At 44.0% G+C, this 14,307-nt stretch overlaps 1 protein-coding gene across 4 annotated transcripts in view; it reads left to right on the forward strand.

Moving 5' to 3' along the window:
- LOC147892456 (uncharacterized) overlaps positions 1-14,307 on the forward strand; it is a 116,445-nt gene that overhangs the window by 42,398 nt on the left and 59,740 nt on the right. For all 4 annotated transcript variants that reach the window (XM_087387473.1, XM_087387474.1, XM_087387472.1 and 1 more), the window contains 3 exons: positions 9,304-9,413; positions 9,628-9,705; positions 9,792-9,898. In XM_087387473.1, the coding sequence (XP_087243599.1) occupies positions 9,304-9,413; positions 9,628-9,705; positions 9,792-9,898 (295 nt within the window). The remainder of the gene's footprint in view (positions 1-9,303; positions 9,414-9,627; positions 9,706-9,791; positions 9,899-14,307) is intronic.

Genomic DNA, 14,307 nt, shown 5'->3' on the forward strand with positions numbered 1-14,307 from the left:
TCACCTCACAAAGCTTCAGGATTTGAGGGAACAATTGCTGAATATTGATGAAGTCATTCAGGATTCAGAGAAGATCACCACCACTCAGAACTCTCTTCCTGAGTCCTATCTCGGTTTCCACACCTCGCTGAATTTCTCATTGAGGGGGGGCAGCAATCCTCTCTCTTTTCACGAGTTGGTAGGACTTCTTTTTGCATGAGGAGCAGACACGTAGAAATATGGCAACCCGGGCTGGCAAGCATGCGATGCTTTCCAAGTTCAAGCCCAAGCGTAAAGGGCAGCAAAAGCCACATGCCAATCAGCCCATAAATCAGCATAAAGCTGATTCAGGACAACCCTCTTATAAGGCAAAAGGTGATACAAATAAGCAGAAAAAGAAGGGCATCTGTCATTATTGCAAGAAGCCAGGTCATTATATTGGAGAATGCAAGAAGCGCATAGCCAAAGAAAAGAAAAGGGATTCCCGTATGGCTGTGTTAGATGCATTAGCTCCACATTCTCATGATGGGGGAGATGTTGCAGCCAACTTTGTGAGAGAGCACTATGCCTTTCTGTCTTGCACTTCAGATTTTTCAGTGGCTAGTTTAGATGCTACAGCCACTAATGATGATGACCCATATGCTTTCTTGACTTGCAGTTATGATCCTTCAAAGGATGCATGCTCTCTTAGTGTCAATGAGACATTTCATACTGGTATTTTGACAGTGGTGCTTCAAAGCACATCACTTCCAAGAAGAGTTTGTTTGTATCTCTGCATCCTCCATCCCCACCAAAAAGAAGGTGACTTGTGCGAATAATTCTTCTTATTCAGTGTGTGGAGTAGGAGACATTATTCTCACATCCACTGATGGCACATATTTCAGAATTTCAGATGTTCTCTATGTTCTCTATGGAGGATTTCAGGTTGTTTTTGATGATGACAAGTGCGCAGTCAGAGACAAAGAGAATGACTATGCTTTGATGTTATTTGGCACTTTGTATCGGGGTCTTTTTCAGCTTGATCTATATGAAAAAAGATCCGATCTTGCATTATCAGTAAGCACTCCCACTGCTGCGATGCAAAATGCGGAGTTATGGCATGCCAGGTATGGGCACATGAGCTATGGCAGCTTAATGACACTTCAGAGGCATGATATGGTTGATGCATTGCCTCCTTTGGAGTCGCCTCCTCCTCATGCATACACTTCCCTTCAAAAAGAATGGTGTAGTGAAAGCTACACGGAAATTACAGCTTATTGACAGTGATCCCATGATGACACCTGCTTTTGGGGGTTATCTCTATTTTGTTACATTCATTGATGAAATCAGAATTGTTTATGCATTTCAAACACTTTGTGGCTGTGGTTGAGAATGAGACAGGACTCAAGGTGCAGACACTTCGCACAGATCGAGGGGGGAGTATATGTCTTATGAATTTGAGACATTTTTGAAGAAGAAAGGCATCACGCATCAGCTTTCAATGAGGCTTACACCTCAACAGAATGCCAAAGCTGAGCGGAAGAATCGCACTGCCATGGAGATGGATAGATGCAGACACTTCGCACAGATCGAGGGGGGAGTATATGTCTCATGAATTTGAGACATTTTTGAAGGAGAGAGGCATCACGCATCAGCTTACAGTGAGGCTTACACCTCAATAGAATGGCAAAGCTAAGCGAAAGAATCGCACTGCCATGGAGATGGATAGATGCATGCTCACAAGTAAGAAGTTGCCTCACAGGTTTTGGCTGAGAAATTAAACTAGTAAATTGAAAATGGAAGTGACATTTTAAATTTTAAAAAAAAGAAAATTTTGAGACATGGCATGGGAGAAAGCCTTCAGTGGACCATTTCAAAGTTTTTAGTTGTGTTGCATATGCCCACGTGCTTGTGGAGTTTAGATACAAGTTGTCAGATAAGGCACTCAAATGCATTTTTGTAGGATATAGTTCACAAAGCAAAGGCCATCGTCTCTACAATCTTGCTACACGCAAGATTTATGTTAGTAGAGATGTTATATTCTCTGAAAATTCAGCACGTACACATGCTGAATTTCAGATCCAGCTTCTTCAGATGATGTTTTTGAGGGGATGCTTCCTATCACATTTGGTTCTGCTGAAACACAGAATTTACAGCAACCTCCTCCAGATCTACATGCCTCGATTCAGCCACCGGCTGATTGTGGATGAAGTTGTCAGGCAAGAGATTCAAGAGATACACGCAGCCAAAACAGTCCCGAATTGGTTGCTTTAAACTCTCAGGGACAGTAGGCTTGAGGCTCCATTGCCTGCAGGGGGGGCTCTTTTAGTTGAGAGAGCTTATGCAGGGACTCTTCTTGATGAAGAGGAGCCTGACTCTTTTGAAGAAGCAAAGGATAATGTGCATTGGATGCAAGCCATGCACAATGAATTGCAGTCCATAGAAAAAAATCAGACTTGGGCTGTTGTGGATTTGCCACCAGGTAAGCATGCCATCGGTACAAAATGGGTTTTCAAGGTCAAATGGAACCTTGATGGGTCCATTGACAGGTGCAAAGCAAGGCTGGTTGCCAAAGGATATGCTCAGAAAAAGGGCATTGATTATGAGGAGACATTTGCTCCTACATCTAGGATCACAACCATCAGAACTGCTATTGGCATGGCTGCACATTTGAATTGGAAAGTCCATCAGTTGGACATAAAAGCAGCATTTTTAAATGGAGACTTGTTGGAAGAGGTGTATGTGAAACCACCTCCAGGCTTTGCGGTATCAAATGATGCGCGTAAGGTATGTAAGCTGAATAAAGCTTTATATGGGCTGAAATAGGCTCCCCGTGCTTGGTATGCAAAGATATATTCCTTTTTGTCCAGCAAGGGTTTCAGCAATAGTCCAACTGAAAGCACCCTCTACATTAAGAAGGATGGGGGGGAAATCTTGGTCATCATTCTTTATGTAGATGACCTACTAGTAGCTCATAGGGCCAAATAGTGATAAAATTGCAGATTTCAAGGCTGAATTGAGAGCCACTTTTGATATGTCAGATTTGGGCATGTTACATTATTATTTGGGGATCCAATTTATTCAAGAGAGACGTGGTATCATTATGTCTCAATCTAAGTATGTTCAAAAACTCTTGGATAGATTTAGGATGCAAGATTGCAAGCCTATAGCTACTCCCATGGAGCCAGGGCTGAGGCTTACAATGTATGATGCAAGAGAATCTGTAGATGCCACACTCTACAGTCAGGCGGTTGGATGCCTCATATATCTGTGCAATACACGGCCCGATATTCAGTTTGCAGTATCTGAGGTGAGCAGGTATATGCACAGCCCAAAGACAACACATTGGAAGGATGTAAAACGCACCTTCCGTTACTTGCAAGGCACAAAGTCTTATGGCTTGATGTTTCCCAGGGGGAGTGACTTGCAGATGCATGCTTACAGTGATTTAGATTGGGCTGGAGACTATGACACTAGCCAGTCCACAAGTGGTAATTGTTTCTTTTTTGGCAAAGCTTGCATTTCTTGGCTAAGCAAGAAGCAATCTACTATGGCTACTTCCTCATGTGAAGCTGAGTACAGAGCAGCTTTCACAGCGACAGTTGAATGTGTTTGGCTGTGTCATTTGCTTGCTGATCTTCATCTTTCATTGGAGGGTCCTTCTCTGATTCTCAGTGATAGTCAGAGCGCTATAGCAGTGTCAAAGAATCCTGTGTTTCATGCTCTCACGAAGCACATTGAGGTTCACTATCACTATGTCAGAGAGAAGTTGCATGCAGGAGAGATCAACATGATCTATGTGTCGACACATGACAATAGTGCAGACATTTTCACCAAAGCACTTCCACGTGAGAAGTTTGGGGCATTTCGCAGTGCCCTGAACTTATCTCCTTTTGGTGATTGATCATTTTCTTGTACATGACATTGGCACTGCAAGGGGGTGTTAGAATTATTGATATATTCTAGCAGTGGCCAATGTAATGACAATAAGTGGATTAGGGACACTTTTCCCTCATTTAGAGGTTTTTCCCCCTAACCACTGTTAGTTTACCAAGTATGGTTAGTGAAGGATAAGGTTTGTCACTTAGACAAAACCTTATCTCCCCTTTGTATTTTGGTTTACACTATTCTATTGCATATTCGTCATTAAGCTCTCACTCCTTTGGCTTCTTGCTCTCTCTCCATTTACATCACCAGGTATGGGCACATGAGCTATGGCAGCTTAGTGACACTTCAGAGGCATGATATGGTTGATGCATTGCCTTCTTTAGAGTCGCCTCCTCCTCATGCATGTGAAGGTCGCATCCTTGGCAAGATGCATAGACTTCTTTTCAAGAAGGATGGTGCAGTGAAAGCTACACGGAAATTACAGCTTATTCACAGTGATGTCTGCGGTCCCATGAGGACACCTGCTTTTGGGGGTTATCTTTATTTTGTTACAATCATAGATGACTTCACCAACTACACTTGGGTCTATGGTCTCAAGGCAAAATCAGAAGTGTTCATGCATTTCAAACACTTTGTGGCTTAGTTGAGAATGAGACAGACTCAAGGTGTAGACACTTCGCATAGATCGAAGGGGAGAGTATATGTCTCATGAATTTGAGGCATTTTTTAAGGAGAAAGGTATCACGCATCGGCTTACAGTGAGGCTTACACCTCAACTGAATGGCAAAGCTGAGCGGAAGAATCACATTGCTATGAAGATGGATAGATGCATGCTTACAAGTAAGAAGTTGCCTCACAGGTTTTGGCTTGAAGGCCTCATGTGTTGCAAACTTATTTTGAATCGGGCTCCCACAAAGGCTTTAAACACAATCCATGGCAGGGGAGAAAGCCTTCAGTGGACCATTTCAATGTATTGCATATGCCCACGTGCCTGTGGAGTTTCGACACAAGTTGTCAGATAAGGCACTTAAATGCATTTTTGTGGGGTATAATTCACAAAGCAAAGGCTATCGTCTCTACAATCCTGCTGCACACAAGATTTTTGTTAGTAGAGATGTTATATTCTCTGAAAAATACACATGCTGAATTTCAGATTCCAACTTCTTCAGATGATGTGTTTGAGGGGATGCTTCCTATAGCATTTGGTTCCCCCGCTGAAAATTAGAATTTACAGCAACCTCCTCCAGATCCACATGCCCCGATTCAGCCACTGGCTGATTTTGTACCTCCATAGGATGTGGATGAAGTTGTCAGGCAAGAGATTGAAGAGATAAACGTAGCTAAAACAGTCCCGAATTAGTTGCTTCAGACTCTTAGGGAGAGTAGGCTTGCGGCCCCATTGCCTGGCAGGACTCGTAGTGCAGTAAGGCACGCAGGGGGGGCTCTTTTAGTTGAGACAGCTTATGCTTGATGAAGAGGAACCTGACTCTTTTGAAGAAGCAAAGGATAATGTGCATTGGATGCATGCCATGCACAATAAGTTGCAGTCCATAGAGAAAAATCAGACTTGGGATGTTGTGGATTTGCCACCAGGTAAGCATGCCATTGGTACCAAGTGGGTTTTCAAGGTAAAAAGGAAGCCAGATGGGTCTATTGACAGGTACAAGGCAAGGCTGGTTGCCAACGGCTATGCACAAAAGAAGGGCATAGATTATGAGGAGACTTTTGCTCCTACGTCGAGGATGACCACCATACGGTCAGTTATTGCCATGGCTGCAAATTTTGTGTGGAATGTCCATCAGTTGGACATAAAAACAGCTTTCCTTAATGGGGACTTGCAGGAAGAGGTTTATGTCAAGCAACCTGCTGGATTTGAACTTTTTGGCAATGCACTTGAGGTTTGCAAGCTTAACAAAGCTTTATATGGGCTGAAACAAGCCCCACGTGCATGGTATGCCAAGATAGATGCATTCCTGGCAAGTAAGGGATTACACAATAGTCCCACGGATAGTACCCTCTACATCAAGAAGGATGGGGGGGATATTTTGGTCATCATTCTTTATGTAGATGACATGCTGCTCACGGGGTCAAATGAGGATATAATTGCAGATTTCAAAGCCGAGTTGAAAGCTGAATTTGACATGACAGATTTGGGCATGTTAAATTTTTATTTGGGGATCCAGTTTATACAAGACAAGCGTGGCATCGTTATGTCTCAATCCAAGTATGTGCAGAAGCTCTCGGATAGGTTCAACATGCATGATTGTAAGCCTATTGCCACTCCCATGGAGCCGGGGCTGAAGCTTACTATATATGATGTAGGTGAATCAATAGATGTCACACTTTACGGCCAGGCTGTTGGATGCCTCATATACTTGTGCAATACTAGGTCCGATATTCAGTATGCAGTATCTCAAGTGAGCAGATATATGCACAGCTCAAAGACAACACATTGGCAACGCATCTTCCGTTATTTGCAAGGCACAAAGTCTTTTGGCTTGATGTTTCCCAGGGGGGTGACTTGCAGATGCATGCTTACAGTGATTCAGATTGGGCTGGAGACTATGATACTAGGCAGTCCACTAGTGGTAATTGTTTCTTTTTGGAGAAGCAATCTATAGTGGATACTTCCTCATGTGAAGTTGAGTACATGGCAGCTTTCACAGTGACAGTTGAGTGTGTTTGGCTGCGATGTTTGTTCGCTGATCTTCGTCTCATATTGGAGGGTCCTTCTCCAATTCTCTCTGATAGTTAGAGTGCTATAGCAGTGGCAAAGAATCCTGTGTTTCATGCTCGCACGAAGCACATTGAGGTTCATTATCATTATGTCAGAGAGAAGTTGCATGCAGGGAAGATCAGTATGATCTATGTGTCAACACATGACAATGTTGCAGACATCTTCACCAAAGCACTTCCACGTGAGAAGTTTGAGGCATTTCGCAGTGCCCTAAACTTATCTCCTTTTGGTGATTGATCACTACCTTGTACACCACATTGGCATTGCAGGGGGGTGTTAGAATTATTATTATATTCTAGGCAGTTGCCAATGTAATGTAATAAGTGGGTTAGGGGCACTTTTCCCTCTTAGAGGTTTTTTTCCCTAACCACGGTCTAATCTCTAACTACGGTTAGTGATTAGATAGGGTTTTGTTACTTAGACAAAACCCTCATCTCTTTCATTGTACTTCACTTCTTCACTTCAGTTCAATACACTTTGGGGAGTGAACAACGTTCAGCTCACTCTTGCTCTTGCTTCCTTTCCTTTCTCACAATTCTCTGTTATCAGGTTGCTCATTGCAGGCTTTAGCAATCAAAGCAACATGAAGCAAATTGGCATCCATTTGTTTTTGACCACCTCTGTTGTGGGCAGCCAAGGGCTAGCTTGCTTGCTGTCCCGTAGAGTACCCAAGAGCCACCTTGGAACCTGTTTTTGCTATCTTTTGACAGCACATTCCTCTATATCTGCCTGTTCAATATCTTGATCATCATGTGGCTACAAATCAGGCTGAACATTGGCAATAGGAGAAGACTCTGAGCTGCTAGAAGCATTTGGAGATGGATTCTACAGAGCGTGGTGAAGGGCAGTATGGCATCAAATACATCAAAGGCTTCCACTGATGGCTGTTTTTTGCAGTCTATAGCCAAGGTTAAGCAATATTCTCAGCAAAAAATACATCTTTGCTCATGATAACCTTCCCTGTGCTGGGCTGATACAACTGACATCCTTTACTCTGTGAGCTGTAGCCAATGAAAATGCATTTGATGGCCTTATCCTCTAGCTTATGTGTCACCTGAGATGAAACATGTGCATATGCCAATGACCCAAACACCCGCATGTGGGAAATCATAGGCTTCCGGCCAGTCCATGCTTCAGAGGGAGTAATGGTCTTCAATGCCCATGTGGGTACTTTGGTGAGTACATAGTTGGAACACATAATGGTATCCAAAAATTAATTTATTTGGCAAAGACTTCCCCTTAAGCATGCATATGCTCTTTTCCATTTCTTTCTGACTTTTACGCTCGGCAAGCCCATTCTGTTGTGGAGTGTACGGCACTATGCATTGATGAATTATGCCTCAGGCTGCTAAAAAATCAGAAAATTCACGGGCCATATACTCACCCCCCTAACAGGGCACCCACTTTCATTCTCAGCCATGGCAAGAAATCGCTTGAATCAAGAGAAGACATTTGACTTGGCCTTCCTGCCATAGACCCTAGTGAATTTGGTGAAGTCATCCACAAAAGTGGAGGAGTATAAGTCACCCCCAAGTTATGCTGTCCCCATCGGCCACTATGCACGAGATGCAACTTCCTAGATACACCAAGGGGAAATGAGAACCGATGCATTGTGCTTGATAAGCAACCCTCACAGACATGTTTTGCAAGTGCATGCATGGGTGGGAGGTCTATCACCATATCCTCTGAATGCATTTTCACCAAACTATGCCCCAATCTCTCATGCCATAAATGTGAATCTGAAATGACAGATTCAGAGGCCTAATTTGCTTCAATAGCTGGCTGTTTTTCATAGGCATCAAAATGGTACAGCCCACTGGAAAGTGACCCAATAAGTACAGGTTGTTATACATGGCACAATGATAAGCATTAAAAAGAACCCTGAAGCCATTTAGGGGGATGGATGAGATAGAAATCAGATTCTTTTTTATACCTGGAACATAAAGCACTTCTAGGTATCCCTTGACACAGAAGTGACCTCAACCTGACCAATCCCCTTCACGGGATAGGATGCATTATTGGCACAAGTGATAGTGCCACCATGTGGAGCTGCCCCCAAGGATTGAAAGAGAGATTTGCAAGAAGTGATGTGCTTAGATGCACCGTTGTCAAAATGCCAGTCCGACTCAAAATTTGAAACAGATAAGGCTGAAGCATGCTTCTCCAGAGGGTATTGACATGTCACAACAAATGCCCACTCATCATGAGCTCCATGAGTGTGTTCAGGGGCAGCAAGAGCATTTGTGATGGGAGAGCTCATGTGCTTGGTGCACAATTTATGTATTCACAGAGCGGATGTATGGTCCTCCGCCCCAGTAGTTAGCCCTTATTCTAGGAATTCCCTAGTCGGTGAGCCTGTCTTCACTAGATACAGGCTGGTTTTTTATGACAGTGAGTTTCTCTTTATATCCCATGATCAGCACCTCATAGATTGCTGATTTGTATGGTTGGATTTTTCAAGTGTTAATAGAACGTTATTGTCTTTTGGGGGGAAAAAAGGATTAAGCTGTCATCTGATCAAGAGAGATTCCATTTATATTTGCCGAATGCTTTTTAGTTGTTCAGCGGCACCTTTGCAGTTCAACAAAGAGTGCCTCTTGTTTTTCAAAGTCGAGTCCTATTTTTAGGGTTTCATGCATTTTTAGCTTTAAATTCTACAAATGCGATGCCTTTTGCTAGAGAGATTCTCTAAGTACGTATGTTTTTTTTGTTCTTTGCAGCTATCTTTGATAAATCTGGAGAGTATGTAATCACGGGTTCAGATGATCGGCTTGTGAAAATCTGGTCAACAAAAACTGGATTTTGCCTTCGCAGCTGCCGTGGCCATGAAGTGTGTACCAAATTTGGTTGTGAAATATTTCCATTTTGAATTTCTCTGAGCATTAGGCTGCTTATACTAGTAGTGCTATCAGGTTGGAGTGATATTGGTGAGAGTCACTGCTTTCCAACTGAAAGGCTACTTTCAGAATCCATAGTTTGAATGATACATGCTCTTTGACCTTGTCCAATGGTGTTTTCTCTTTTTTGGACTGGGGATTTTGTAGGGTGACATCACGGATCTTGCAGTGAGTGCAAACAATACACTTGTGGCATCTGCTTCGAATGATTGCTTTATACGTGTTGTAAGATCCTGTCTGGTCAATCGTTCCCTATTCTGCAATTCTTTGAATGGGAATGAAGTAAAACTGACTCCCTTTATGTTTGGCAGTGGCGCTTCCCAGATGGTTTGCCTATATCTGTGCTGAAGGGCCACACATGTGCAGTCACAGCGATTGCTTTCAGTCCACGTCAGGGTTGTGAGCATCATCTTTTGTCGTAAGTATTAGCCAGCATATGTATTTGCTTGTATTACTGGTCAGTTAAGCATGACCAGCTATTCTTACCCTGACCTGATCCATTTACTGTTAGTATTAGTTTATATCACAAGGCACTTATTCTTTGCTTGCTTCCAGTCTTTATCTGAGTCTCCAGCTATACATATAGGTCTGCATGCTTCAGCCTTGTATCTTTATGACTGGTAGTTTCTTTTGAACTCCTTGAGACAATCATTAATAAACCTTGGGGGCCTTCCAGCCCTGATTTGACATATCAGTGGGGATGGCTTAAAATTTAATATTTAAGGAATGATTTGCAACGTGCTTTATCCATGTAAACATTAAGTGTTGCTCCCCTGATTCTGCCTTTCACTTAAGCGGTGAAGTGAAATTTACTATTCCTAAGGGTAGTATGTGATCCACAGTTCAACTCATATTGTTCCCCTGCAGCTTTATTATAACGAAATTTATAAATAAGACTTTGCACTCAATAGCATATTTAATTCAGTAAATAGATTGAGGAAAATTGTTAAGGCCTTCGAACCCTTTCTTTTTGAATGAAGAGATCTCATAGACAGTACCCAAAGCATTTATTGTGATATTGAAAAACTCCGCTAATCATCTAAATCTTTAACTTATCTTCAGATAGTCCATGAACATAAATAGCACAGTACACAATGTCAAAGGAACAGATGTGTTAGAGATCACTGACCTGACCTGTGAGCCCCTATATGAGGAGGCCAAAGGGGCAGTAGATCCGTAGCTTAGGCAGGTCACACAGGAATGGTGAGCAAACTGCTGCAGTCCTCAGACAGAGGTGACTACCAGCAAATAAGGGTTGCAGATTGCAACCAGGAGGAGCATGTAATGAAGGGGGAAAAGGGGCCAAGTTAGAGGCCCTTTAGAATGTGGAGGGACTATATAAGTCCCCATCCACCCCCTACTATGTACTTTTTGATGTGACATCTAATCCTATCTACTCCCACCTCCTTCCTCCTACGTACCGCCTACACTCTCTCTCCCTATCTCTCTTCCCCTCACTCCTTCTCTCCCTCTTTCTCTACCTCTACCCACTTTCCCTCCTATCTCTCTCTCTCTCCTCCTCCTCCTCCCCTCTCCTGCCATCTCTGGCCTTCACCAATTCAGCCCCTATCCCCCTTCATTGCATTGGTATCAGAGCACTTTCCTTGGGCCTTGTACCCTTTGGCTCTTCAAAAATTGAAGGTTATGCACAGGTAGCATAGCCAACGACGCCATCCACGGTGTAGATGCACAATAGTGTGGTGGAAGCTTGCTCCACAACTAGTCATCGATGAGCGCTAGTTCTTGTTCTCTCTAAGCGGTTCTAGGTGTGGTTACTCTCACCGTTGGAGCATTCTGTCAAGCACACCAACATGAATCTGTCCACCAACATGAATCCATTGACACCAAGAATGTTGCTAACGGGCTTGGCTAACGGTGAACGACAGACCTGCAGCAACTAGCCTAATGACGATGTTAGCATAGGCGCTAGCAAGAGGTCCGACGGTGTCCGGCGGTTGGTTGCACAAACGATCGCGCCGCTGTGCAATCGGCGCTCTCTACCACTCTCATGCGCTCGCCGCTTTGTTGCTCCAATGTCGCCTGCAAACACTTTAGCCTAAGCTCTATTAATTCCTAGGTTAGATTTTAAACAGGGTTAGTTTGTGGTTAAGGTTAGGGTTAGGTTTATCTAGTTTAGGTCTAGGTTAGGCTAGTACTAATAACTAAGGTTAAAGGTTAGGTTAGGTTGGCCTAAGACAGTGTCCTAACTGTCTTAGGTTAGAGCTGTACTAACTGTCCTAGGCGACCTACAAAAACCCCCACCTCCCAAAAAAAAAGGGCAAAAAAAAAAACTCAGAATTTTCCAGCCTCTTTTAGGGGCTTCCACAGCCCTATTTTGGCTCATTTGGGCCGTTTCATAGCTTCTTTGACGACTTCTCTCGAGCCTCTCCATCAATCTTCTTCGTGTTCCACACACTATCTTAGGTGCTCATTATGCAAGGATTTGCTATCCATTTCTCCTTGCCTACATTCGAGCTCTTCTCTCTAGGGCCAGTCACCATGCCACCGAAGCGTGCCCCTCGTGATATATTGCATGACAATGATGAGGCTGCTCGCCACAGTGGCTATATCCACTGGTGGTACAAAGGTTCCTTACACTCAGCCTCTCCCTTCTGCATCCTGGGAAGTGCAGGCAGCGCAGACACAGTTTTTGGATGCCCTCTCCTCGATGCTCTAGGGTGCTTTCCGCCAGATAGGACAGGAGTTCAGCCATCAGCTTACCACAACCATGGCTATGCAGGATACGGCTCTTGCCCAAATGGGACAACAGATTGGTTTGCAGATCACATCTGCCATTGCTATGCAGGATAAGGGTACGTAGCCCACACTCCAACAAGGGGACCACTCAGACAGTTTGGATGTTTTGTCTGCTCCACGCAGGGGTTTTATGGCAGATGCCCGCTGTGCCTATGAACATCAGTCTTCTGGACCATTGCATGTACCCTAGCATGGGGATTATTTGGACTTAGATGATGCATTTTCTGCGCCACAAAGCACCTTCTTGCAGGATGTCAGTCCATCTTTTGGCTCAGAGCTTTTTGCATCTATGTAGGCTGAGCCGTCTCTTTTGGGCCGAGCCGTTGGTGTGCATCCGGTTAGCGCGCCTTTCACCGCTCCAGCGAGTATGTCTGGAGCTGGCTTGGGTTTATATGGCAGCCCACACCCCTGGGAGAGAGGTCAGTCCTCTTCTCAACCATTTGGTATGCCATCATTTCGGAGAGATGCATTTGGGAGAGAGAGCCAACCGGGGGTTCATGCACCTATCGCTCCACCAGTGAGCATATATAGCCAGACGCAGCCAGTGCATCAGATGCTTCTACCCAAAGCAGGATGAGGATCGCATAATCTTAGTTGGTATGCACATACTTGGTGGCGTTATATGAGGGACTTGCCTTAGAGGTGAGCCACATGGAAAGAGTGTTGATGATCACCACATTTGTATCCCCGCTCATACTGGAGCAATATTTGGCTGAATTCTATGCATTATTGCAGACTGATACTTTTAAAGAGTACTTGCAGCGTTTTTGGAGACTTTCCTTGTTTGTACAGACGTATTCGAGAGAGGAAAGTTGCTGCATTTCATCCAGGGATTGAGTCCTTCTCTCACTGCAGATGTGAAGACACATAACTCTTAAACAATTGAGCGTACAGCCCAATTGGCACAGGTATTTGAGCCCAAATATGCGAGCAAGTATAAGATGACAACGGGAGGCCATAATTGACAACAGAAAAAAGGAAAACTTATGCTTTACGTGTGGGGAGAAATGGACCCTTGAGCATCGGGGTGTTTGCAAGATGCGGAATACTGGGTTAGCCAAACTCAATATGATTGTTGAAATCTCTGATGATGAGGATTTGGTTGATGCCACAGATTCATTTGATGCCTCTCATGATGAGACAACAAGATCACATGATGTGGATGAGGCTCGTGACAATGGAGCCAAAAGGGGATTGATTTCCCTTTTGATCTAGGTGGGGCAACTGGTCATAATATTCATGCTATGTCATCTCTGGACATTCAACCCACTCGTGGCATGCGAGTTCATAGACCCACGTCTTTTATTGTGGAGCATCAGGTTGCTATGCCTTTTCTTGCACGAGAGGATGCAAATGGAAACTTCTGTGGACAAGGAAGGGATCTATTTTTTTTTCCGCAAAAAGTACAAGAGGGCCTAAAGGCCAGCGGGCTGCAATCACAAAATGGATACAGCCCGTGGTAACAAAATACTAATTACAAGCCTCTCAGGGCAAAATCATCGGAGTGTGGACAAACAGCCACGGTGGGGGGGAGTAATGCCACTGAAGACTCTGAGCAGAGTGCTGGAAGAACAGCTCTCGATGGTCCCAGTCGCGAAGCAAGTGCCGTCTCTTCTCCAAGGAAGGGATCTATTGGGATGTGCAACAAACAATTTATGCTATCTCTTTTCATGCCTTGATGGGTGCTAAAAGTGCTGAAACTATCAGATTTGAAAGGGCTAATTAATGGCAGGACTGTTCACATGCTTGTGGACAGCGGTAGCCATAGTTTCATCAATTCCAAGACATTACAGAAGGTGGGACTGATTGCTTCTAAGATTGACCATCGGCTGAGAGTAGAGGTGGCAAATGGACAGCATTTGGTCAATAAATTTTGTTGCCAAGATGCAAGGATCAAGCTTTCTGAGGATTATGATTTTGCTGGGGATCTCTTGGTATTGGATATGGGCCCAATCGATGCTGTCCTGGGCTGTGATTGGCTGAAATCCTTGGGCAAAATCAGCATGGACTTAAATGCCTTGTCACCCAGCTTTGTTCATAGGGGAAGATCTATAACATTGCATGGTATTG

Source organism: Dipteris shenzhenensis, chromosome 16 (genome assembly GCF_047967505.1).
Source record: "Dipteris shenzhenensis isolate YYH24624 ecotype China chromosome 16, Dip_SZ_1.0, whole genome shotgun sequence".
Classification (NCBI taxonomy): domain Eukaryota; kingdom Viridiplantae; phylum Streptophyta; class Polypodiopsida; order Gleicheniales; family Dipteridaceae; genus Dipteris; species Dipteris shenzhenensis.